Source organism: Ursus americanus, chromosome 7, assembly GCF_024610735.1.
Source record: "Ursus americanus isolate L20-20 chromosome 7, mUrsAme1.1.p, whole genome shotgun sequence".
NCBI lineage: Eukaryota > Metazoa > Chordata > Mammalia > Carnivora > Ursidae > Ursus > Ursus americanus.
In genome coordinates, this window is record NC_142133.1 from 55,778,110 (window position 1) to 55,805,801 (window position 27,692).

The 27,692-nt window shown below is 37.8% G+C and overlaps 1 protein-coding gene across 2 annotated transcripts in view; it reads left to right on the plus strand.

The window, feature by feature from the left end:
* Positions 1-27,692, plus strand: part of SOS1 (SOS Ras/Rac guanine nucleotide exchange factor 1) — a 140,928-nt gene that overhangs the window by 104,822 nt on the left and 8,414 nt on the right. For both annotated transcript variants that reach the window (XM_045809028.2, XM_045809029.2), the window contains exons 11-20: positions 3,224-3,305; positions 4,102-4,224; positions 4,520-4,623; positions 5,772-5,994; positions 7,140-7,259; positions 12,608-12,770; positions 13,303-13,420; positions 21,071-21,243; positions 21,460-21,576; positions 22,810-23,074. In XM_045809028.2, the coding sequence (XP_045664984.1) occupies positions 3,224-3,305; positions 4,102-4,224; positions 4,520-4,623; positions 5,772-5,994; positions 7,140-7,259; positions 12,608-12,770; positions 13,303-13,420; positions 21,071-21,243; positions 21,460-21,576; positions 22,810-23,074 (1,488 nt within the window). The remainder of the gene's footprint in view (positions 1-3,223; positions 3,306-4,101; positions 4,225-4,519; positions 4,624-5,771; positions 5,995-7,139; positions 7,260-12,607; positions 12,771-13,302; positions 13,421-21,070; positions 21,244-21,459; positions 21,577-22,809; positions 23,075-27,692) is intronic.

Below are 27,692 nucleotides of genomic sequence, written 5' to 3' on the forward strand. Positions count from 1 at the left end.
TACCCTTTTTTGTGTAAAATTTCCAATACAGATGTCATGTCCTCAAAACAGATGTTCATGCTTTTCATTCATTAGCAGTTCTGCACCACTCGAGACTAAAAATGGAGTCTAAATCAATACAAGCCTGGGAATATATGCAGCCTGTAGGATAGTTTTTGAAAGTCCTTAAACCTTTGCCAAGTTTTCTTGGTTTATTTTTAGCTTCTGCTGGTTTTTTTCTTTTTGGCAAGACTGCTCTTATTTCTAATCAAGCTAAAAACAACTTAAACTTGAGTCACTTTAGAATTTAGTACAACAGTGATGATTGTGGGAGTGTTTATTTCGCTGCCCGCTTCACAGACTCCTCTTCTGAATACAGTGTGCAGGAAGGTACAGCTGCTGCTTCCTAAGATCTGGGAGAAGGCTTAACAAGAATTAACAGAATCACAGTTGGACTGCTAGTTTTTCAGTGACTTTCTAGTGCCGTTAACCGGATTAGCAGTTTGCCACTACATTCTGAATTAATCATTTATTTGTTTGTATATTGATTACATAACTCATGGAATTGTTCTTTGTATTTATATGTCACAGCTGTGGAAACCGGAAGGGATCCTTTAATCCAGAGAGGTTATGTGATACAGTAGAAAAAACCATAAAATTAGGAATCACACAGTCTAGGTTCTGGCTCCATCTCTGCCCCTCTACTGTGTGACCTTGGATAAGTCTTAGCTCCTTCTCTCACATGTAGAAAGGAAAAACATCAGCGCCACTCACTTCACAGAAGTCATGTGGAATAAATTATGTGAGTGCCCTTTGAGAACGTTACATAACAGATACCAGGAATCGATATGATCCCCGTGTGACTGACGTGGCACTGAGGCATATCATGACTTTCCCAGTGTTGTCATCGGTTACTAAGGTCTGAAATGACCAGATGTTTTGGTTGAAGATGAAAAGACCATTTTAAAGTAGTTTGCCTTTAAAAATAGGCAGTTTTCTTTAAAAAACTTATTTAGGGGCGCCTGGGTGGCTCAGTCGGTTAAGCCAGCTCAGATCATGACCTTCAGCTCAGGTCATGATCCCGGGGTCCTGGGATGGAGACCCACGCCCGGCTCCTTGCTTGGTGGGGAGTCTCCCTCTCCCTTTGCTCCTCCCCCTGGCTTGTGCTCTTCTCGCTCTGTCTCCCTCTCTCTCACTTGCTCTCTCAAAATGAATAAATAAATAAATAGAATAATTCACTTAGAACTTGCTTTTATTCTGTTTTTCAATTTAAAAGTACCTTTGATATCCCACAACTTTTTAGCCTAACTTAGGTGGCATCTGAGGAGAAATGGATCGGAATATTGATTTTAGACTTTTAGACTGAAATAAACGTTCCTTTAAAAAAAGGAGGGGCCAGGCTAAATTTAGAATACAGCTCAGGGATACTTGGAACACTCTCTACGATGGGTCTGGGCTTGCTCTCCCTCAGGGACAGCTCAGCATCTCTACAGTGGCCACTGCTTTTGCATCCTAGACATATGATGTTTTGAGTAGCCTCACCTTACAAATAGATTTGCAGAACAGGAAGTAGATTCTTGAAAGGGAGGATTGTGATGAAATCGATATAAATCTCTGTTTTAAAATCTTGTACAGCCTTCTGTTCTAAAATCTTTTCTTCTGGATGAGACATTAGTCTTTAACGTTTGAGGAACTCTGTAACTGAAGACAAACAATAAGATACCAACAGAGAGGAAATTACTAAAGGATTGTATATATTGAAATTACTTTTATCAGTGACCCACTAGACTTGGAAGGTAAAGGAGAAGAGGGGCATTTAAAACCAGTATGTTTTTATTCTGTGAATTTTCTTTAACTTAAAAATGCATTATAACTTCAAGGTTGTCTGATATTTAAATCAATTCATCATCTTGATGACCACATATACCAATAGATTAGGAATAGATTTCTATGATAAATCCATACATTTGCTTTGGGGGAGGGAGTTTAATATATTATCATTTTTTGTTAAGGCTAAATTTAGCATGGTTCTTAATCAGACAGAATCAGCCTAAGTAGAAATTTTCCAAACAAATTGACTCTGATTCTTGGTAAATCCTGTGCTAATAAAAGACCCTGTACTCACAAAGGATCCGCAGTGTGAAGCCTAACACAAATAAAGGTACTTGCTGCTCTCGGTGACTTCATCGTTAAATTAGAGCTTACCCAGTCCGTAATGTAAGGTAGGAAAAGGGTGCTCCCAATAAAAAGTCAGTGAATTCTCCACTCCTTCTTTTTAATGCCTTACAACTAAATGTGGACCTTGATGAAATTGGAGTTATAGAAAGGAGTGATTTTCCCCCCCGTTGTGGGAAGATGTCTCTCCCCTTGTCTATGCAGAAAATGACAGCCCTGGTCTCTTGTGCTGATGACAGCAGCCTTTCTCCACAACTTGGGAGAAAACTGTCAAGGAGAGACTGGAGTAGCCGGGCTGGGGAAGTGATCACACTCAGGCAGCCTCCTGATTCACATCATGGAGATGTGCATGAAAAGTAGGTCCACTCATGGAAGGGGTGGGAGACTGCTGCTCTTACGATTGAACTCTTAGCATGACTACTTGAAATAAAGGAATTAAGTTGTGAACGGAACCAGATGCACATTCTCACACACTTAGTAGTTTTAATAACTTACAGGTCAGCTTCTTTTAGCAGTTTTAAGACCTCTCGCGAATAAAATCATTGAGAAACTGTATTGAAGTTAATCTACAGCATTATAAGATCCGACGTCTAGTTGTACGCTCTGTTAATGTGATTTAAAGGAATCTAGATAACTGATCCTAGATCAACTAGTCTGGATGTGAGAAAGAGAAACGGGTTACTGCTGTGGCCTTTCCCTTCACGAGGGAGATAGAAACCAGTTGGAGATGTTCTGAGATCCAGGTAGTAGGTGGGAGCTTGTTCCCGTGCTCTTTGCCTTTCTTTGCGTTCCTGCAGCGGTGAGGACTTTAGTTAAAGTTCAGCTAGTCAGAGGGTACAGAGGTCAAGAACTAAGTTGATACAGAATCTTAGTAACAATGGTTTTGACACTAATTTAGGAAGCACTCAAGCTAGCAGTTTGTTATAAAGTCCGAAGCATTCTGTGTGGTCAGTACATTTTGGGAATTTTAAAATTGACTGTTTCATCTCTTTTGAAAATGTTAATAATAAAGCTTTAATCATTCTGAATCAAAAGATTTTAATAAGATAATTTTCCTTTTTCTTCTTAGATCCCAATTTTGTTCGGACATTTCTTACAACATACAGATCCTTTTGTAAACCTCAAGAACTACTGAGTCTTATAATAGAAAGGTCTGTTAATGTAAAATGTTTAAATTCTTTTTTTTTAAGAGATTGAGCTAAGATCCTCTATGTTTCTCAGAAATAAATTGTATGAGCTTTAAATTGTAGTCCATGAGTACTTTTTAAAGAAGTAACATCTCTTCAGTGACCATTTATTTTATAATAATCTTTGAGTTTTGATTACTAAAGTACAGAAATAAGCATTCTGTTTTACATGGAAACCCAGCACTTGAAATTTCAAATTTATGGAATTAGTCAAGTTAAAAGAACTACATAAAAATGTATAATTTAGGTTCTGAAAATTTAAATTTTGATGATTTAGGTGTTCTAAACAGAACTTTTCAAATACATCACATGTTGAAGAAAATGGAGCTTATCAGTGAACAAACACCATAATCAAGGAACGTGTTTCAGCTACCCAAGGAACAGTCAACTCTTTAAGGATTACTCTTAAAAAGTGTTATGGTAGCTGATTCAGATTGATTACACGAGCCAAAAATGAACACTAGTCCCATAACTTTACAATCACTGTATTTTTAGACTTTACATGTATTCTTTATCCCTTATTATCTTTCTCGGGTTTTTTTATATTGGCAAGTACTAATTTCTTTTTTAAAAATTAAAATAAGATCATTACCTTTTATATTATAGAAGCCTTACTTGTTTTCACTGATGTGTATGTATATCTGTAGTAATTTTCACAGTGCTCTCTGGATTGTGCTGACTAGTGAAAAGGTGTGTCGTTTTCTGTTTGTATAATTTGATATTACTAGTATTTTCATTAGTTTGTTCTGTTTTATGTTAGGTTTGAAATTCCAGAGCCTGAGCCAACAGAAGCTGATCGCATAGCCATAGAGAATGGAGATCAGCCCTTGAGTGCAGAACTAAAAAGGTTTAGAAAAGAATACATACAGCCTGTACAGCTGCGGTAAGCAGTAATGAGATAACTGGGGAAGTCTGCCTTGAGCTCTTGTTTCAGAGTTGAAGTAAATACGGATCTTGCCCAAGCAAGGAGGAGGTAACAAGTAAAACGAGTGAAGAGCAATTATCAGAAATTATTGTATAAGTCTTCATTAACATAGAATTTTGAAAGTGGTAAGCCACGTATAAAATTATTTAATTTGGAAAGAATTACTCTGTTTTAATTTATACGATTCATCACGGTAAACACTTACATCTGAGTTCCCATGTAATTCAGTTCTTCTTCTGTGTTAATGCCATAGAGTATTAAATGTATGTCGGCATTGGGTAGAGCACCACTTCTATGATTTTGAAAGGGATGCAGATCTTTTGCAGCGAATGGAAGAATTTATTGGAACAGTGAGAGGTATGGTTTTTTTAAGTGCTTAGTTTTATATGTAATAAAAGTGCCAATATGGTGACTATCAACTGATGTCATTGTTCAGTGTTAAGAGTCGTTTATAACAGTGGCAGCACAACCATTTGAAAAAGTCAAAAATTTTCATCAAACAACATTTTGACCTACAAATTGCTCAATAATCACCCTGTTGACCCAAAGTATTTTCATCTAGTAAATCAACGTAGGGATTGTTTTGGAATTGGATAGGAAAAAATCTTGATTTATGCTGTTTTTGCACTTACGTGAAGGTATGTGTATCAGAGCACAGTTAGGAACTGGTGTGCCGTCAGAGCGCCAGTGACTGGGCCCCGGTTCGGGGAACAGAGCATGCATCAGAGAGGCTGCAGGGCAGATCGAATCGAGAGCCAAGAAACAAGAGTTCTGTTCTGAACACTGCCACTCACCAGATACATGACTTTGGGCAAAACCACTTTGATTCTGTGGACTCCGGTTTCCTCATCAGTAACATATGGAGTAAGACTCAATGATGCCAAAGTTTCCCCTTGAGTTTTAAAGATTCTATGATCATATAGGTCTAAGAATGTCCTAGACAAACTTGTTTCTAATTTCCATAGTGCACTCTAAATGAGAATCAGAAAATACAGGGTTCAATAAGAGTACTTTCAGGCAGAGTACAAAGCAGAGCCACATCAGAAACGCACACTATCATGATGGAATCAATCCTCTGGCACTGTGTGGTTTATAAAATGCAGTGTTAATTAACAGTGAAGGTGTATAGTCTATCCTTATAAATCCTATGTGTGCAAGATACATCTTTTTCTATGGAGGATTATAAAATAATATTTTGAACTGAAGTTCAGAACAGTAGAGGTGAAAAATCTATGAATAAATTACTTTCTAATTATATTTCAAAAGGATGTGGAAGAATATATACCAGACTATTAACACTGGTTACCCATGTGAAGAAGAATGAGATTGGGATTGGGAACAGGGGCATGGTAAAGGGGAACTTCCATTTTTTTGTTTTGATCATTTGAACTTTGTAATAGCAAAGATATATTTAAGTATCACTTGTCTGATTTTAAAATATTTTAAAAGAATAAAATATCGAGTGAAAAGTATTTAAATGTCATTTAAAATGTAATGTGTTTCAGGTAAAGCAATGAAAAAATGGGTTGAATCCATCACTAAAATAATCCAAAGGAAAAAAATTGCAAGAGACAATGGACCAGGTCATAATATTACATTTCAGAGTTCACCTCCCACAGTTGAGTGGCATATAAGCAGGCCTGGGCACATAGAGACTTTTGACCTGCTCACCTTACACCCAATAGAAATTGCTCGACAACTCACTTTACTTGAATCAGATCTATATCGGTAGGTAATTTGACATTCAAGCTGAAAAATCATTTCAAAGGAGTTAATTTTTTAAATGAAATACTGTTTTCTGCCTCATAGGAATGTTATAAGACATAAATGAGCTGGTACGTGAAGCGTGCAGTAATAAAGCCTTGCTGCATAGAAGGCCTCCCCTCCTTTCACTCCCTCATCCCCCTGCTCTGCCTGGATTTACAGCTTTTCTCTGTTTGCAGTCACTCCGAGCTGGTAAAGCTAAGAGCAGATCCTGGCTTTACCAATCGCTGGCTTGGTATCCTTGGGCAACTTTAGCCTTCTTGTTTAACTTCAATCACTGTCCCTTAGCTTCTTCAAGATTAAAATGGGGCTAATAATAGTACCTATTCCTGGGGCTGTTGTGAGATTGAAAATAGTCAATATATATACAGTGATTATTAGCACATTGCCCAAAACAAGGTCGGGGCTCAGTAAGCTAGCTATCGCCCCTGTAGTTGTGAACTTAAGTCATGGCCAGTCATAGCCTTTTTTAGTTTTTCTACATTGACATAACTACTGTCTCAGAAAGTCCATTTCTCATTTAAATGGGGACTATTTAGAAGTTAGAATTGCAGAGTATTTTTTAATAACTAAATGAAAAAAAGAGAACTAAATTTATAAATCTCTGTCCACTCTAAAGATCCTCACTATTCCCAAAAACTAATGTTAGAATCTATTTTATTTCCCAAGACCTTTCTCTGATAGGGTTTTCCCCTCTCCTTTAGAGGAAAAAAAAAAAAAGATTTATGAATTGCAGTGATTACTATATCCTCAATGAACTGATTATTATATCATTATTTAAAAAGAACTACCCCGAATTACATTGCCACCCTAATTCATTATATAGTATTTATAAGTGCTGGGAAAGATATTATGAAAAAATCCCAATGTTGCCCAAGGCAAAATGCTACTATAAAGTAATAAATACATAGGTACATGCATAAAAATATTTTTTAATCTATAGAAAAATACCCTTAATTATAAACTTTTGTTATACCTTGTTTTCATAAACCTTTCTGTTGGTGTAAAAAGAAGGCTTAGATGGGAGTTTAGTTTTATTTACCTCATTTACTTAATAAAACAGCATGCTAGAGGGAAAAGTATCATGTAGAATTATGTCTTGATTTTAGAGCTGTACAGCCATCAGAATTAGTTGGAAGTGTGTGGACAAAAGAAGACAAAGAAATTAATTCTCCTAATCTTCTAAAAATGATCCGGCATACCACTAACCTCACTCTGTGGTTTGAGAAGTAAGTATTACTGACATTCTTACATTTCCTAGCAGTCAGCGATTATGATTTTAAATGCAGTTCTATCTTTATATGTCTCATGTTCTTTTCTGTTCCTCCCCTCCTTTCCTTTGCACTGAGTGAATAGTTTTCTAATGTAGCATTTTTATTTTATTAATGATTTTTTGAGGGTTTGTTTAGTGAATGCTTTAAGGTTTACCATCTACATCTTATCAGAATCCACTTCAGATTTATACTAGCTTAATTCCAGGGAGAGATGGAAATGTTCCTCCTACAGAGCTCTAGTCCCTGTCTCCCTTTTTTGTGGTATAATTGTAATATGTATTACATATAATAATGATGCAAATCTAATAATATATTGTAACACTTGTTGCTTTACCATTTGTTATTATTTTCTTAGCCCCTTAAAGCTTTGCTCTCACCCATCTCCTCTGTATAGTTACTGGCAATATATTACATAGATATATCTTATAGGTCCAACATTTCATTACATACACATTATTTTATACAGTTGCTTTTTAAATCAGTTAAGCAGTGAGAAAAAAATATGCACTTACAGTGTCTCATATTTACAGATTTCAAAATTCACAGATTTACTGTTACCGCTGCTCTTCGTTTTTGTGGATTTGTGTTACCATCTGGGGTTCCTCACTGTCAGCCCAAAGAACCTGCTTTAGTATTTCTCGTATGGTGGGTTTGCTAGCAACTGATTCTGTGTTTTTCTGGGAAAATCTTTATTTTGCCTTCATCTTTGAACAATAGGCCTATCTTCAAATTAACTAATTATTTCTTGTGCCAATTCAAATGTACTATTAAGCCCCCTTAGTAAATTATTTAACTGTCGTATTTTTTAATTTCAGAGTTTCCATTTGGTTCCTTTCATCATTGCTGTGTCTTTTATGATATTCTGTGCTGCACATTGTTATCCTGTCTTCCTGTACTTTTAAAATCATGCTTTCTTTCCTTTAGTTCTGTGAACATATTCATAATGAGTACTTTGAAATCTTTTTCTGTTAAATCTGTGTCCTTCTCACAGGCAGTTACTGTTCCCTGCTTTTTTTTTCCGTGAGTGGGTCATACAGTAGTTCCCCCTTATCTGCGGAGGATGTGTTCCAAGGCCCCCAGTGGATGCCTAAAACCATGGGTAGTACCGAACCCTATGTATACTAGGTCTTTTTCCTATACATACATACCTATGATAAAGTTTAATTTATAAATTAAGCCCAGTAAGAGATTAATAACAATAACTAATAACATAGAACAGTTATAACAATAGACTATAATAAAAGTATGTGAATGTGGTCTCTCTCTCTCTCTAAATATCTTCCTGTACTGTACTCACCCTTCTTGTGATGATGTGAGATGATAAAATGCCTACACGGTGAGGTGAAGTGACGTGAATGCCCAGGCAATGTGACGTGGCCGTAGGCTGCTAATGACCTTCTTACTGCACCTCAAGAGGAGGACCGTCCGCAGGACAGGGCTGGCTGTGGGCAACCGAAACTGGGAAATAAAACTGCAGATGGGGCGGGACCACTGTACTTGTTGCTTTCCATGCCTCCTAATTCTTTGTTGGAAACTTGACATTTTAGATAATACATTGTAGCAACTTGTGGGTGCCCCCCCCCAGAGTTTGTTATGGTTATTGCTTGTTTATTTAGTGATCAGCTGGATTATTTAAATGAGGCCTTATCCCCCCAACTCCCTCCACACTGAGATGTTAAGCTGAGAAGTTCCTCTTCTGAGAGGTACAGATTTGGGTAAGTCCACAGTCACCCCAAGAAGGCAGCAGTATAGGGATTTCTTTGGTGACTTTCTTGACCACACCCAGCTGTTAAACTCCACTAACTGCGGGCTGATTGCTCTAGTGTTTTCAACAATTTCCCTAATGGGATAAATTGCTCTACAGACTAATCCAATCCAGTCGTGACTCCTGTTAAGGAATGGTTTCTTAGGTTTCTTGACGTTTGTTCTAACCCCAGGACGACTCCTTCCAGCTCTTTTTCCCTGGTTCTCTCCTGCAAACTAGTCGACCGACAGTCTAGGCAGTTAGATCCGTGAATCTCCCTATCGTCTTCACCACAACCTTCCTTCATTGTTCTTGAGAGCACTTAGGTTCAAACTTCCCACAGTTGGTTGCAAGTGACGAGAGTGGAAGCTGTTTGAGCCTGGCCTCTTGGGCTCAGGCTGATGGCGGGCCTCTCTGAACATTCCTGCTCTAGGAGCCGAATGCGTGGTTGGGGGTGGTGTGCGAGGTCCTCTTTGCTCACCTCTCCTGGCATGGAACCACTGCCTCGGGAACCGGGGAAAAACTGTCATTCTAGGGAGAGCCTGTGCTCCATGTAGGAGTTTGGCAGAAGAAGGGAGTCCCCACTCCTCCGCTGCGCTCAGCAGGAATTTAGCCTCAGCCACCGGGCAGCTGGGGACTAGATGAGAAATGCTGAAGTCCTGTTCCCCCGGAGAAGAAACCCCTCCAGCTAGGAGCCAGGTGGAGAGGGAGGCCTGAGTTCTGGCTGCAGTTCTTGCAGTAGACTCTTCCCCTCCACCGAAAGAGGGTCTCTGGAGGAAGGAGGGGCGGGTTTGGTTCAAATGCCATGAACTCTTGCCTCCCTTACTGAATTTTTGCAGATTTTCTTAAATGTATGTTTCTTCATTTGCCATTTGCTCTCAGGGCCATTTCCAGAGACTTTAAATGTGGAGGGGGTGTTTATATATATATTACATTATATTTTTTATATATGTATAATTTTCACCAGTTTCACTGAGGAGTGGGTAAGCAGAGCTGCTTACATTGTGATAGCGGCAGTCCAGAATCTCAATGCAATTTTATAGTTGGGGCTACAGAGTGGCATTTTATATATTGGCCATATTTTTTTCTGAGTAAATACAATATGATTAGTTGACTAATATTTAGAAGTGTGATGTGAGATTTCCACGGATCATACTAGAATTATAGGGAATGACTGGAACCTAAGCTAGAACGTGGATAAAAACTTGAAAGCAATTCCTAAAGAGAAATAAGCCTTCCAAGTCACTTGCGTTCTTTTATGTTATTATCTCTTAACCTCTAAAAAGTAAAACTTGAGAAGCACCTGGGTGGCCCAGTCATTTAAGTGTCCGACTCTTGATTTCAGCTCAGGTCATGATCTCAGGGTTGTGAGTTCAAGCCCCACGTCGGGCTCCATTCTCAGCAGGGAGTCTGCTTGAGAGTCTCTCTCCCTCTCCCTCTGCCACCCTCCTGCTCTCTTGCTCCCTCTAAAATAAAATTTAAAAATCTTAAAAAAAAAAAAAAAAGTAAAACTTTAGAATTTGCCCTCTCAATGTTGCTTCCTGATTTCTTCATTATCAAATTAAGTAACTATACTTAGGTATGCAGACAAGACCTTTCTATCATAATAATTAAAATTTATGTCTGTAAAGAGGAAACAACCGATAAGACAGACTATTTTCATTTCTTATTTTTTTAACAGATGACCAAAGAGAAGGCCATTTCCTGCACTTTTTCCTTTTTCTTATTTTTTTAAGTTGTAAGAGCACGTAACATGAGAAGTACCCTCTTAACAGATTTTTTTCAATGTATAATACGCTATTTTAAATTTATAGGCATAATGTACAGTGGCTCTCTAGAATTTATTCATCTGCGTAACTGAAATTTTATACATGCTGGTTGGCAACTCCCTATTTTCTGCTTCCCGTAGCTCTTGGCAATCACCGTCCTATGCTTCTATAATTTGGACTATCTTAGATACCTCATGTGTGCAGAATCATGCAGTGTTCGTCTTTCTGTGACTGCCTTATTTCACTTAGAATAATGTCTTAGGTGTTCATCAGTGTGGTCACATATTGTAGGATTTTCTTCTTTTTTAAGGCTGAGTAATATTCTGTCATGTGCGTAGACCACCTTTTCTTTATCCATTCATCCGTAGAGGGGCATCTGAATTGTTCCCACATCGCGGCTGTTGTGAACAAACCCTGCAACGAACATGGAGTGCTAATATCTCTTCGAGACCCTGACTTCAGTACTTTTGAATAAATAACCAAAAGTGGAATTGGAGGATTGATCATGTGATAGTTCTATTTTTAATTTTTGAGGAACCTGCATGCTGTTTTCCATAGTAGCTGCACCAGTTTGCATTCCCGCCAAAGGTGCACAGGGTTCTAGTGTTGGCCTTTTCAGTGTGGGGGGTTCTTGTTCGTTTGCTGTGCTGCGTGTACGTTAGAACTGGAGTCACCTATGGATAAGTCACCCCAGACTTACCTGGCTTTTACAAAAACTGCACAGGTGATCTCTGTCTGTCTACCTAGGTAGTATCAACTGAAATAGTTAAATAAAAGATGTAAATATGTTATACTTGTACCTTTTTAAATGTCCAGCTAACTAGTTAGCCAGCAGATGACGTATTTGTAGAGATCCAGCTGCTTTAAACATGTAAACATGTTATGCTTAATTTGATGACAGGCAAATTTATTTTGATAGTTTTACCATAGTTTTTTTTCTTGGTGGCAGGTTACCCTCCTTGGAGAATAATGTAATTTTCACCTTTACACATTAAAAAATGTTTAATATTGATTTATATTTATTCTTCCATTTATTCTGTTTTTTCTTAGATTATAAGTTGTTTAATATTACATTATTAAAACCCAAGTTTAAAATGCCTTTTTCCTGTCTGGGTGATTGGTAAATTAAAGAATTCTCTCAAATATTAGTAAATGCTCATGGAGGAGTTTCCTCTTTTTGAGCATAGTACGCTTCCTTTTAGCTGTTTACTGGAATTTCGTACCTTCCAAGGATTCTTGGTATTTAAATGTAAAATGTTTTTGACTTTTTTATCTTCCTGAGTAATTTAAAAAATTTTATTCTTGATTATGGTAAAATACTTTGACTTTTTAACATTTCAATGCTTTTCTGAAGAGCAGCTCCTAGAAATGTAGCTAATTATTTCTGTATGTCAAAGAAAAAAACGTTAATCTCTAAAATCTTGCAATTAGATGAACAGGAAGCACAGAATTTTTGAGTTCCAGAATAAATTCCCCTAGAACACACCCACATCCCAAAGACCAAGCATACGTTCAACAAGATGTTAGGCTCATCAGTTAATTCTAACAGAGTAGGAAAGTGATTGACTGTTTTGCTGTTTCAATGTGAAAAATAGTGAAGGGCAGCATTCCCGACTGTAGGCACTCCTTATCATCCAGTCTCTTACTATTTACCCATCATTCTGAGTATATATTCTCTATAGTTGCTCTGTAACCATCCCCCCACTCTACATTGTTTTATTTACTAAATTCCTTAAATCATTCCTTTGTTGGGAAAACTACACATTTAATTCGTTGTCTTTGATTCCCAGATGTATTGTAGAAACTGAAAACTTAGAAGAAAGAGTAGCTGTGGTGAGTCGAATAATTGAGATTCTACAAGTCTTTCAAGAGCTGAACAACTTCAACGGTGTCCTTGAGGTTGTCAGTGCTATGAACTCCTCACCTGTTTACAGACTAGACCACACATTTGAGGTAGGTTTGTGTAAGTGTTTTTTAAATGAAGAATCAGGATTTTAATAATTGTGTTCTTTAATTTTTAAAGTGCCTCATATGTCTTTTCAGTATCAGTTTAAAAGATGGAATAGTCTAAATTTTGTATTGAATTGGTTGCACTTTTTTAAATTAGGCATTCTCATTAAAATGCATTCACAGGTCCTGGGCTAGGTTAGAAGATGAAAAACCTCTCAGCACTTTATTTGTATATAACATACAATTAAATGCTCTCGTAACTGTGTAAAGAACTGCAAGGTAAACTAGATTTCTCTCTCCCTCTCTCTCTCTCTCTCTCTCTCTCTCTCTCTCTCTCACACACACACACACACACACACACACACACACCCTAACTTCTAGGATCGATGAAGATAGTGTCTTTGAAACAGTTATTATCATTCTTAGCAAACTGATACTGTTGTGTTTGGGCTACTCTTAGCCTGGCATTTGGGGGCAAAATCTGCGATTCCTTTTGTAAACTTACGCTTCCTAAATGTTATTTTTTTTATTGTAGCAAATACCAAGTCGCCAAAAGAAAATTTTAGAAGAAGCTCATGAATTAAGTGAAGATCACTATAAGAAATATTTGGCAAAACTCAGGTCTATTAATCCACCGTGCGTGCCTTTCTTTGGTGAGCATTTCTTGAATTTTTATTGTGTTTCTGGATAAATAAGACACTTATTTAATTGAATGACTGAATCTACATATGTGTAATATACCAGCAGAAAATACTTACTTAGTAAATGATTAGCACCCGAATCACCGTAGAATTTTACTCTGTTAGGACTTCTGAAGATCATTGGGTGCAATGTATACATTCCAGTTTGTATTTCCATCGTGGGCAGCCATCTGATATCATATAAAAGCTCATTTGTGTTTTTATGTTCATAGAAATCTTTTTTGTTGAATTTTAATAAACCACTCTACAGAAGATGTATGGCCATACCCGTCTATATTTCTAATCCTCTTCCTTGTAACAGTTTCACATCGCTAAAAGTCTTAGCCCGTGCATCTTTGAGCCCACACCTTCTGCACATCAAAGCTTTACCCTTTTTTCTTGCCCTTCTGCGCCAGAGGAAGAAAGTACCCTTTCCTTCCTTTTAAGACTGAAGCAAGCACCATCCGAACCTTCACCCTTCATGTAGATTCCTCTATCTGATTCCATCATTGGATTTCCTGTATTTCGTAGCTTCAATATCTCTTTCACAACTGGTTTCTTTTCTCTGTTTGTATATATGCTCTGATGACTCTTCCTCTGAATGCTTAACGATCTCTATCACACATATTTTGGTTTAGGTTTTTTAATATGTGGTATATTTACTCCTAGCCTTTTCCTCATCTACAGCTGTGTATTTTCCATAAAGCTTTAAGCTATGCTGCACATAACATTGTTACCTCCTGATATTTTTTCAATTAACATATCATACTTTCCCATAGTTTTTGTTCAGACTTTACAACCAACCACTTGTCTTTACTTCTCATCTTTTTGGCTATGTGCATTATATATAGTCATAATTATATGACATGTACACATTATTTATTTCTTTAACTTACTGTATCTAAATATGTTGTGATGTCTTATTAGTCTTCATAATATCATTTGTAATGGCTACATAATAGTCCATAAAGTTGGTATGTCAGTTTATTGCTCTACAACTAGATACATAGTTTCCAGCTTTTTTGCTTTCCTAAATAATGCAGTAATCAATATCTTCATATTTATACCTTTTGTCTGTATTTGAGAATATTTTTTGAGCTAGATAACCAATCTAGCTAGATATTTATATCTAGCTGGGAATTTCTCAAGCTAGATATTCTATTAATCTGCCTTTTTATTTTTATTCTTTGATATACAGTATTTTTAAATTGTATAATCTGTCCATCTTTCCCATTATGATTTCTATTGTTTCTAACCTTAGAAAATTCTTCCAGTCTAGTAATTTAATATTGCAGTCATATTTTCTTCTAGCTTTATGATATGGCCTTTAAAATTATATTTAACTCTTTAATCAAAGTCTCTTTTAGATATCATATGAAATCTTCAAATTTATTTCTCCACCAAGTTGTTTATTTGTTGACCCAGGTTTATTGAGTAATTTTCTTTATCCCCATTTATATATGGTACCTCTTTCTTTAATAAATATTGTTTCCCATTAATTTCTTACACTAGTGTCCCAATTTTTAATGATTGGCACTTTATAATTTGTGATTCTCAACGAGGAGCAATTTGTGCCCCCCAGGGAATAATATTTAGCAATGTCTGGAGACATTTGTTGTTGTTCTAATTGGGAGGTGCTAGAGACTTCTAGTGGGTCGAAGGCAGGAATGTTGCTAACATCCTACAATGCACAGGACAGCCCCTAACAACAAAGAATTATCCAGTCCAGAAGGTCAGTAACGCCCAAGGCTGCGAAACATTGCTTTATAGTGTGTCCATATAGACAGAGGTGGTTTTTCAATGCCACTTCGGTACTCTCTTTGCCAAGTTTGTCTCGACTTTATAATGGGGGAAGGCGATAAATACAGTTGGAACAGTCTATCCGTTAATTTGGAAAGAACATTTATGATACTTCACATTTTCCTAGGTACTTTTGGTTGTGAATGGTATTCATTTTTTAATAATTACCCTTAATTCTAAGAATTTTTTATTTCCTTGGATTTTCTAAATATTTGATTGTGTCTCTTCCTTTGATCTTATTTCTGTGTTAGGCTTTATAGCATTGGTCATACCTTCCCAAACAAAGATTAACAATAATGATAAAAATAAGTAGCTCTGTTTTAATTTTAGTTTCAGTGGGAATAGGTGTAATTCTGCTATTTGCTTGATTAGATGCTTTTTATTATGTTAAAGTTTTTTTCATAGTTCTGTGTTTTTGTTAGCAAATACATTTACTTTTATAATAGTTTGTCATCTTAGTGAGGGAAAAATAATTTTTCTTGCTTAGCACATTAAAATTATAGGTTTACTAATGCTGAACTTTCCTATTTACTAATATTAAACCTTATTTATAGTAGATTGATCTTTTAAGTGTACACACGAACTCTGTTCATTATCATTTTATTTAGGATTTTTATATCCATCTACATAAACAGGATTGGTCTGTGATTTTTCTTTGTGATAGATTTATCAGCTTTTGTTATTATATTGACTTTGTAACATGAGTTCAGTAGCTTTCCATTTAACTCTATTCTGGAATATCATGAAGTGATCCAGCCTTTAAACTTTGAAATGGGCCAATGGAAAAACCATCTGGGCCTGGAATCTTTTGTAGGATATAATTTTTTAGTAACATTTTCATTTCTTCCTTAATTTTTTTCTATTTCTGTTTTCTGCTACACACTTGTCTCATTTCATTATTTAAAAAATACTAGTAGTCAGTTATAGCTACAAAAACATTATTTTTTAAATTGTTCCTATTTGCAATATGTCTTTCCCATTTCTATTTTTACTTGTTTTACTCTGCTTTTTACTTCAAAAAGATAAAATCTTAAACGTAATTACTCTCTTCTCTTGTTTTCTCTATCATATATTACTTTTTATCATTATTTATTTTTTTCCTGAGAACTTTTTGCCCTTCTACCTACATTCTTGGAAAAACTATTGAGTTCATTTATTTTCTCTTCCTGGTAAAACATTTTTTTTAATTATTAAAGTACAGGTTCAGGGCGCCTGGGTGGCTCAGTCAGTTAAGCATCTGCCTTCAGCTCAGGTCATGATCCCAAGGTCCTGGGACCAAGCCCCATGTTGGGCTCTCTGCTCGGTGGGGAACCTGCTTGTCCCTCTGCCCTGTCCCCCAGTTCATGCTCTCTCTCTCTCTCAAATAAATCAATAAAATCTTTTTTTTTTTTTTACTACAGATTCAGTCAGATTTAATTTTTAAAATGGAACGTATCTTACATAAGATCTTGTAAGTGAGAAGTGTTATACCTGTCTGGGCACTACAGAAGACACACAGACCTTCCACAGTTCATAAAGGAAAGAGTGTAAAGACAGTTTTGATAAGGAGTTAAAGAATAATTTAAAAATAGTTTACTAAAAGAGAATTGAAGCAGATGCGTCAAAGTCTATGTATTTGAAGTATGGTGACTGTGGTGCTAGTTCGTACACGGGAGGACCTGGGTAGGCCTGATATTCGTTTCGTTCAGTCTGTCAACAAGTATTTCTTGAGTACCTGTGAAGTGTCAAGGACTATGTCAGGTGTGTAGAAAAAGTGAAAAATACGTAGTCCCTCTGTGTGCTCACTGAGCTTATGGTCACACTACTTGTGATAGGTCACCGCCTGTGAGAGGTGAAAAGAAACTTCAGGGCCCGTTCACCCAGCTCCCTGTGTGGCCCCTGCTACCCCATCACCCTGATTGGTGAGCATTTATTCACACAAACTGAACTCTCTCACAGACGTATGAACTAACATAACTGATCCTCATAACATGTTGTTGAGTGAAAAAAAAAATTTCAGACCTGTATTTAGAGTATGATTCCACTGTGTTTTAAGGTCGGCCGTGCGATCTGCTGAGTGAACACAAACTCGTGGCTAGTTTGATAGGTGCTGACAAACCGCCTGCCAGCCTTCCTCCCCATTTCTGCTTATCTTCCTGGTTATTGAGCCTCTTCTGTTTCAAGGTCAGTTCTGCTCTAGGAAGATCTTTGTTGTTCCCCAGTTCCTGGGGTTAGCCACACAGCCTTTTGTGGTTCTGACCAGAGGGTAGAGCCAGATGTTCTTGCTGCTTCCTAATTCTGTCTTGTCTCTGTGGTAGCTTGTAGAAACTCCTTCCAGATTCTTATCCCTAATTCTGGGGACTGGTTTTTGGATTTTTTCGCCCTGTATGGGAGGGTCAGGGATAGTATCTGACACTTTTACTTCGTCTGTCATCTTGCCAGAATTCTCATTCAGGCTTTTGTTGGCGCTACACCATTTACAGAACAAAAGTCAGGTAACTTCTCCTGCCGAGGCTTTCCTAGACTGTGAGTCTGTATCTCAATTTTTCTCCATATACCAAAGTGTTCTACTCGTTATAAATGGATATATATAGAGTCAAACTAACATTTCCTCTAAGGTAACAGGATGTAGATTCTTCCTTCAGTTAAGCCTCACCTCTCTGCACAAACATCCAAGTCTGTAGCATTGGCTTTGTTCTTTTTTTGTGTCCTCCTTCTGTTTCTTGTCATTCTGCTTCCTCTCCACTCTTGTTTCCTGCCATTTTAGGATTGACTGTATGTCTCTTGCATCCTGAGCTATTCTTCAAATGCTTTCCCTTCTATTCTGAAATAATGTGCTTCTTTTTATTCATTCAGAAACATTGTTGAACACCAAGCCCAGGAATAGGTGTCAAGAATCAAGAGACAAATAAAACATAGTCTTACCCTTAATAAGCTCTCTTGAAAGAACAGAAAAATAAATTATATTACCATGTAATAAATGTAATATTGCATCACAGAAATGTATCAGTTGAAGTATGAACCCAGAACCCTGAACAGCCACTTTTTCCTAGAAAGGCTGGAAAAGGCATCAGCAACAACATGAAACCTTACCCCTCTTCGTTGTTCATGTCATAATGCTCTGCTTTCCCTCTCCCCACATGGCTGCTACCAGAGCAGGGTATGTAAAATGATCTACTGAAAAAAGTAACCTTTAACTGTGTATAATATTCAGGTCTATGCATACATTGGTACTACAGTTTTTACTCAGAAAGAGAGAGAGAGAGAGAGGATCCATGCTTAAACATTTTTTTTAACTGATGGTCACATATGATCAACAAAATTTGGATACCACCTCTTTGATCATTTGTTCTCCTTTTAACAAGCCATTAATATGTTATAAAATAATTTCAAGATTCTGTCCTGGGCTCTCCCAAAATGCCACTTGTAAGCATTTTCACAACTTCATTCAAGTATACTTTCAACAGATAAAACGTCCCATAACTGATTATCCTTGTTCCCAGTGGCTGTCATTATACCACCGCCCATTCAGTCAGCCAGACACAAAGCTGAGTCTTCCTTCCCACCCACCCCATCCCTGCCCTCTGCCCAGACCAGTTAATCAGTTGTCGTGGAGTCTACCCCTTAAATATGTGTACACGTCACTCTATCCCTATAGACCCTAAGACAGCCATCATCAGCTCACCAGGACTACATTCATCCTGCTTCTAATCTTAACTCCTTCTAACCCATTTGGCTTCATAGTACAGCCAGAGTATTCCTTCTAGAATGCAAAGATGCTAACAATCTTCTAACTATGAATAAAAAGTAAGCTCTTTAAAAAAAGACTCTTCGTGATCCAATCCAGGTGCCGCTACCCACAAACTCTTCCCAGTTGGGCCATCAATGTGTGACCAGTATGGAAAGTTGATCCCAACTGCCCTGAAATATGTGTACTGTATGTACGTTGAGCTGAGTGCATCATGCGACATAGTGTCGTGGGGAGAATATAACCGCTGCAAGTAAAAGAGCCAAGTGACAGGCAGATGTGGCAAATGAAAAGCCTGTGCATGTTAGAACGCATGGTACCTCTGTCTTAGGAATGGATAATCAAGAGTAGCCTAGGTGCTACGAAATAGCCAACAAATGCACTTAAACTGGATACTTTTTAGAACCAAACAGGCATTGATGTTTATCGTGTTTCATTATTGCTGACTTGTTCACTGAGTTTGAGTCATTTATTCTTTTCAAGAACGTGGCCAGATATTCTAGTATTTGAAAATATGCCTCTATCACAAAAGCCTTTAGAACCACGAAACTGTGATTAGAACGAAAGTGCCCGTTGTTTTGTTCATTCTGCTCCTTCCCTGGCGCACAGCCCGTAGCGAGGGAGACCGGGACTCTGAAGCCCCTGCCTGTGTCTGTCCTCACGCCCTGCACTCCCCCCCCCCCCCCGACCCTCCGGTCTAGCCGTACTACACAACATGCTGTCTCTGAGGATGCCTTCCAGGCTTCGGCACAGACCAGCGGCTTCGGACGCCTTGCCGCTTTGCTTAGAATGCCCTTCTATCTCATTCATTACGCTTCACTTCATTTTTTGAGATTTACTGTAAACGTCACTTCATCTGTGATGCTTTCTCTATTCCCACCGGCCCGAGGCGGAGTCAGGCACGCCTTTGCGCTCTCATCGCCTCGTACGTGCGGTACTTACCGAGTTGTCCTGCAGCGCACATTCAGAGCTCGGAACTTCTTGAGATCAGGGACCGTGTGTCTCGTTCGTCTCTGTCTCTGCAGTACCTAACGCAGTGCTGGGCGGACAGCAGAGACTCGGGGGAGTCTGTGTGCTGGGGGAAGGAACTCAGATGTTCATACACACCCTTCTCTTTCCCCAAAGCCGCACAGTCCGTGCTTCAGGGGAGAAGGCAGCAGCTTGAGAGAACAGGCCGAGACTAGCAACAGTAGCGTCAGCGATCACAACCATAGCTAACGAAGCATTTACTTTTGTCGGGCCCTGTTCTGAGCCTGGACACCAATTTACTCATTTATTTCTCAAAGCTACCTGCTGTCCTCATTTTACAGATGAGAAAACCAAGGCACATAGAAGCTAAGCAACTCGTCCGAGACCACACAAGTAGAGGCAGCAGGGTCGGCCCCAGAACCTTTATGCTAGAACAGAAAGGAACTAAGGTGCTCCTGGCACCAGAGGGCCGTGTAGAAAACAAAAGTGCCTGTTATTTGGGTCCTTCTCCTCCTCCTCCGGTGTCCAAGCTGCAGTGATGTGGAAATAGGAGCTCAATTATGAGATCGCCACTAATTCTAGAAGTACTGAGGACCAGAACAGACAAACTCTGTGCAGTGCTGTGTTTGACAGGCTTGCAGATCCTTCCACATTCCCGCGAGTAAGCCTATCCAAACAGTACTACCTCAGAATTACAACTCCTAACAGCCTTTGAATAGCAGAAAATATGATCCTTTGAATTTAACATTTTCCCCTTTGGCCAGAAATGTGTGTTATTAAGTGACAGGTTATGTTCAAAGTTCCTTCACAGCACAGTGACTTATGTCAAATACCATATGGTTTTGGAGGTATGGAGAATTGGTTATTCTTCCTGATACAGCTCTTAAATTTTGTTAAACCTTGTCTCCCTTTTTCTCGCGTATTTATAAAACTTAAGTGTCACAGAAGAATTTGATACTTGTATTTTCTTGATATTTAGCTAGTTTTTCATCAAATGGAAATCTGCCTTTAATCTTTGGTTATGGTGATTGAGATAGTACAGTGTAATATGCCTACAATTACTGACGAAGAAAAAGAACTAGCTGGTTCCTTTTTTATCCTTGAAATAATTTCATTATATCTTCTAGGAATTTATCTAACTAATATCTTGAAAACAGAAGAAGGCAACCCTGAGGTCCTAAAAAGGCATGGCAAAGAGCTTATAAACTTTAGCAAAAGGAGGAAAGTAGCAGAAATAACAGGAGAGATCCAGCAGTACCAAAATCAGCCTTATTGTTTACGAGTAGAATCAGATATCAAAGTAAGTTGAATGATTTGAGGATACATCTTTCTAATTAAGTTTACAAACCGGCCGATGAAAGGCAGGTTTATTTCATAGAGGATATAAAGGAAAATAAAGCTAAAAATAACTTAAGTTTTCTTATGTTGTTAAATGTTTTCTTAAGTTACTTTTGTGAATTTCAACCTGCATTTAAAATATTTAATATTAATGTTTATTTCTTTGCATTTATTTTAGAGGTTCTTTGAAAATTTGAATCCAATGGGAAATAGCATGGAAAAAGAATTTACAGATTATCTTTTCAACAAATCCCTAGAAATAGAACCACGAAACCCTAAGCCTCTCCCAAGATTTGTAAGCAATCACATATTTATATTTCTTTAATATTTATGTATTTTTTGCAGTTATCTGTGTCTGGTGATGTCATCACTACCATATGTGTTATACAGATTAGTTTTCCACGAGGGCATTCAGGGATGAAGTGTACATGTGATAGATAAAAGTAATGAATAAACGCTTAATACGTATGCTCAGGAATATCCCAATCGATTGCAAATAAGTGAGCATTATTATTAATCTGAATAAATTCTGATAGATGAAGAAATTGGGCAAATATGTAAGTTTTTTTAAAACAAAAATGTTATTCGAGATTTATTTTAAGGGCAGGAAATTTGATTATACTAATTCACTTATAATAAATATATGCATTTATGACTTTTTTTCTAAAGTAATGACTTATGAAAACTTTTAACCATGAATCATTAGCCATAAAAATAACAAGTCTGGCTAAAGACATTTTTGGGGGCAAAGTACAGTTTCCATTGTTTTTAGTGCCTGGCCAGTTTTACGTACAGTATCGTCACCTCACTAATCTGAATATAATCTGTCTTGTTCACAAGAACGTAAAAAATCAAGGAGTAAATATAAACGGCTTCCTTAGTAACCAAGATAAACTTCAAAGTATCTGTGAACTAAAGGTTATGCAGTTACCTCCCAAGAAAATTTCTCAAGACCTAAAATGGTTTTTTAAAAGATGTATTAAAAACAGCAAATTAGAAATAGCTATATAGTCTTTGCTCCAAAGAGCTTGCTAATAGTACTCTGTAAGGAAATTTCATAAAACTAACATACACGCACACAGGTGAAAACTGAAGCAATTTAATGCATTTGTAAATAACTCAAGCGATTCCAACATCACCGCATCACAGCATTGTAAGGTATCATAGTTCATAGCAACGATCCTGGCTTTTCCAGCAAGGTTAAATTAGTTCAACAGGATCTGTTTAAAAAGCCAGAGAAATCTACAGCATATCTTAGATTTCCATTCAAAAATATTAAGATGATAAATACTCTGGTTTTTTAGGACTAAGACTCAGCTATTTAAAGAAATTCATTGCCTAATATTTTAGATAGCCAAGGCTTTATGGAAATGGGATGTTAATATTTTAACTTGGACACTTGGATTTTAATCATTATATAACTTCTTTATGGTTTTCCTAGATACTAGTTGAGTTTTACCAGGCATATAGAGAAAAACCTTCCTTTCTGTGTGTTGTAAATATTGTGTTTCTTTTGATATGTCTACAGCCAAAAAAATATAGCTATCCCCTAAAATCTCCTGGTGTTCGTCCATCAAACCCAAGACCAGGTACCATGAGACATCCCACACCTCTGCAGCAGGAGCCCAGGAAAATCAGTTACAGTAGGATCCCCGAAAGTGAAACAGAAAGTACAGCGTCTGCACCGAATTCTCCAAGAACACCGTTAACACCTCCGCCTGCTTCCGGCGCTTCTAGTACCACGGATGTTTGCAGCGTTTTTGATTCCGATCATTCGAGCCCTTTTCACTCAAGTAGGTGCTAACGTTTTAAGTGCTTTAAAGTAATTGTTAGTATTATGTGTGCTAGAGGTGAAAAAGAATCTGTATGACTTTTTTATTTTTTATTTTTTGTAAATTGGTAGATAAATACCATTTCGAAAGATATTATTATAAAAATATAAAGTAAATTCTAAACTCCAGCAACTTATGATTTTTAAAAACCTGTTGGAACAGCCCTCTTCAAATTTATTACACTTTACCAGAAGGCCTGGTGACGAAATTGGCAATTTAAACTTGATTTGAGCGTTTGTTTTCAACTGGTGAATTTAACATGCGTTCTTTGTATCTAGAGGAGACAAAAATAACTCCTAAAATCTGCAAGGATTGTCAGTCCAGTGCTTTAAATGCTGCCTCCAAAATTATTATATTTGAATACTACTCAGTACATCGTTCCCTTTCCATGACACTCTGTAGGTTTCAAATTTTGCAGCAAGTATCCAATTTAAACTCCTACTTAACCCTTTCTCAGTCTACACCATCTGGCAGATGCTGCGTAGCGCCCGCTAATACACTGCCTGTGCTTCCAAGCCCAGCCGTACGGACCTCACAGACTGCATACTACTGCTCCTTCCTTTCTTATTTCTAGATCAGTGCTGTCTAGTGGAAATATAATGTGAGCCACGGGTGTACTTCTAGTGTTCTGTAGCCACATTTTAAAAATCAAAAAGAATTAGGTGAAATTAATTGTAATAATATATTTTATTTAACTTAGTGTGTGCAAAATATTAGCATTGCAACATGAACTCAAGATAAAAATTTATTGAGCTATTTTATTCTCTTTTTTGTTTTAAATCATCAAACTCCAGTATGCATTTCACACTTAAGCACACCTCAACTCAGACTAGACACATTCACGTGCTATTTATCCACATATGGCTAGTGACTTCCAAACACTACAGCTCAGCTCCAGCCCTTTGAAGAGGCTGCCTTTGAAAGGTAGGTCACCCTGCTTCCACTCATTTTCTAGTCAATTCCACATGGAGCTTTAGAGCTCTAAGAACACACGATCTCTCTCCGTTTTTTCAGTATAAAATCAAAACTTGAATCCCATCACCCTCACCCCTCTCAGCCACTTCCACATGCTCTTCCCATTGGCTGTCTCAGCTCAGTGTACAGATCAAGTCCTCCGCTGGTACCTGACAGAACAGAATCCAGTCCTGCGAGATAGTGTGTTGTTATTGTGGGGAAGGAGGTCGAGAAGCAGGTGGCCTAGGAGCTGGGAATCCGGTCTGGGATCTCAGTCTGCTAGTGAGCTTTCTGATTTTACATGAAAGACTTTCTGTGCCTTCTGGGCATCCAGCTAGATTTTTAAGGTTTCTTCCAACTCAGAGAATCAAACTTTTTAACAAAAATTGACTTAAAATTATTCTTTGGAGGTGTATTATTTTGAGATTTGGCCCAGAATCCTGTTTACTTATTCCTGTGTGGTACATACATTCATAGTTACCCAGCAGTTTGTCTTATCTTTTTACCACCTAAAGTGTGTTTGTTTTGAGAATTACTACATCTTGGCTTTATTTGGCTACCGGGGATTATTATGGAGTCACGTTATATACATATTAAGCTACCAGATATTTTTGGTAAGTTCAAATAAACACCAGATAAAAAAATTCCCACCTATTTTCCCCAATTCATAAAACCTCTAAAATTAAGTAATAAAACCAGCACTTTTTGCAATACACCCAACCTAAAATCATTATTAATTCTGACCTATTTAACTGTTTGCAGGGTTTTTTTTCTTAGAGCAGATAGCTATGGTCTATATTATAAAGATTCCCACATAAATAAATAATTGAAATCACGTGAAAGCTGTCAATTGCAAATTCTACTTCTCTTAGTTTAAAAAGTAGCTAAAAATGGAAGAGGTGGGAAAAACAGGAGATAAGCACATTAACGTTCCCTACTAGTGCTGAATCTTTAAAGCAGTCAAGGAAGAAGGAATCATTCTGGAATGCAGTGCTCTGTCCTGTGTGGCAGGGGAACAGTATTCAACAGCTGGAAGGTGGAGAAACCACTGTTCCAGGAGTTAGGCTTTGTAAGCTCAGCTTGGAGGGTTTTCTCAATTTCCCTTTCTTTGTGATAAAGAAAATTCCTGTTGCTATTCCCTTTGCTCTTACTAAAAACTGAAAATAACTGATTTTGAAATCAGAGAAGCCAGCATAATATAAAACCATCTGTACGCTCAGTCCCTTACTTAAAACTTACCCATGGTCTTTGTGTAGTCAAGGTCCTCACGTGCCGATAACCCCACCTTTGCTTAACAGACCTGCTAGGGCTGTGGGGGTCACCGGAGCTCCCAGCTTGCCCACTGTGTTGCCACCACAGAGAGAATTCCTACGTCCTCAGGGCCTGTCAGGAAAGAGCTGCTGTGCCTACATTCTTAGGTCATCTGAACATATTCCACTCAATACAAAACAGCAAAAAGGTCCATTGCCTAAGTTTTTCAAAAGGCAAAGTTTGATTAGAATTTTTGATCAGTTATAATAGGGCTTTTTTGCTTCTTATACTTTGTCTTTCAAAATAATTTAATTTAAAACCATAATTAATTAATCAGCCAGTATCTGTTGCATATCTCACTCCTTGCCAAGCACTTATACATTTCATCTTCCCTGGTAAAGCTCATAATCTTACTGAGAGATGAAAAATAATCGTAGTACGAAGAAAATCCTAGTTTACTGCTTTAACCATTGTTAAATGCCATGATTCTCTTTGTACTATGTTTATTTTTCACTCTCAGTAAGATTGCAAGCTATACCAGAGAAGATACGTAAGGGCTCAGCAAAATGCTAATGAGTGGTGAAGACACAGTGTTTGGAAGTTGACACAAAGATGACCACAGAATGGGCAAGAGTGGTCACGGGCAGCTTTGTGGTGAGGACGGAGAGGTAAGGAAACTGGCCACCTACTTAGTGCTGCTGCCTGGACCCTCCCACTCAGAGCCCTGCTCCACACCTTGCCCTGGCCACCTCCGCCTTTGAGGTGGTGAGGAGAGACCACCCAGCTTGCTGCTTTGTTTCTGCTGCCATCACAAGGTGGAGAGGAGGAAGGAGTGAGGGCCCACCTGGGCTTGTGCTGCCAGTGAGCTTCACCTCGAGCCCTCAGGAGAGGAAGCTTTGACCAGAAGAGAGTAGTCCAAGCATTTCAGGCTGGAATGCAAGGCTTTTCTTCATAGAAGATTGTTTTGGGAATTAGTTTCTAATCTCAGATACATTTGCATTTAATGGCTTTTGTGAGTTTAAGAAGTTTTTCGTGATTTATAGAATTCCTTTCTATAGGAAAATGCTTGTTCCTATTTTCAAGAATGACTTGGTTATAAATCGGGAAGTATCTTCAGCAGGGTTTCAATCCTAACTATACAGTATGATCCCTGGGGAGCTTTAAAAAAAAACAAAACAAAAAAACAACCTATATGCCCAGCCCACACTTGAATTAGACTGGTAATGGCACTAAGGATCAGGTTTTTGTTGTCGTATTTTTAAAGCTTTCCGGAGGGATTGAAATGTGTAGCCAAGATTGAGAACCACTGATCTTTTTTTGTCTGGGATTTATACCTAACAAATTAATACTAGTTTTTTAATTAATTGGGCTTCACTCCTAACTCATTATCAATAAATTTGTTCAGTACCTAGCTCGTATGGAATTTCTAGTATGTATTCTAGCATGAATAATTCTAAGAGATTTTTTTTTAGCATTTTCTAGACAGTGAGACCAAGAAATTCGTTTAAAATGACAAATCAGAAAGTGCCCTTAACTTACCAAACACAAACGGAAGCCTGTGCCATACACATACATGTGAATATGACCAAGGCCAAGTCTGTGTATGTGCAGGTGTGTATGCAGAGGGGTAATAATCCTTTCTAAAAGCCTGCAGTTTGTAGCTGTCACAAGCTTTGTGTTTCTATTCTACTCCCAAATTGTAGTAAGTGTACTACCATGTTCTCGAGGCTTATCTCCAGGAGCCATATTTACTTCCTTTCCAAGAAAAGGGGGGGAAAGTAAGTAGGTAAACGCTAGAGGTAAATACCCGTTTAGCCCCTGTTCCATCCATCGTAGGTGCCTGATAAGTAGTGGAGTGAGTCACTGACAGAGCAACAGCTTCAGTTACTATCGGAGTAGAAACATTAATCTTCCGAGAGATAACTTAGTAGAATTAGCTGGATTGCTACCCTTGGTAACCATGGCCTCCAAATAAATATCAGTGCATCAGGAAAGGAGATTAATGGGATAGATGGCTGGAAATTGGGGCTATGTGGGAAATAAACCCACCATATCTATATAAATAGCAATCACTTTAATAGTCTTGCCAACTGAACCTGGAACATAAAATTATCCTTGTTCTGACCAAAGCACCTAGGAGAAAACAATGGTCCAAATTGTTTGAGTGACGGTCGGTTGTGCAAAAAGAGAGAGGAACGTGAATTTTTAAAAATTCAGCTCAGACTAGTGCTACAGGAATGATTTTCGTCTCTTGGATACTATCGCTTCAGCGTGTTGGTAAGAGGAGGCAGTGTCCCGTCAACAGCTGTGTTGATTTAGCACCAGCACAGATCACTTAGCCTCTTGTCTCAGTTTTCTGTTAATGCTCTTGGGG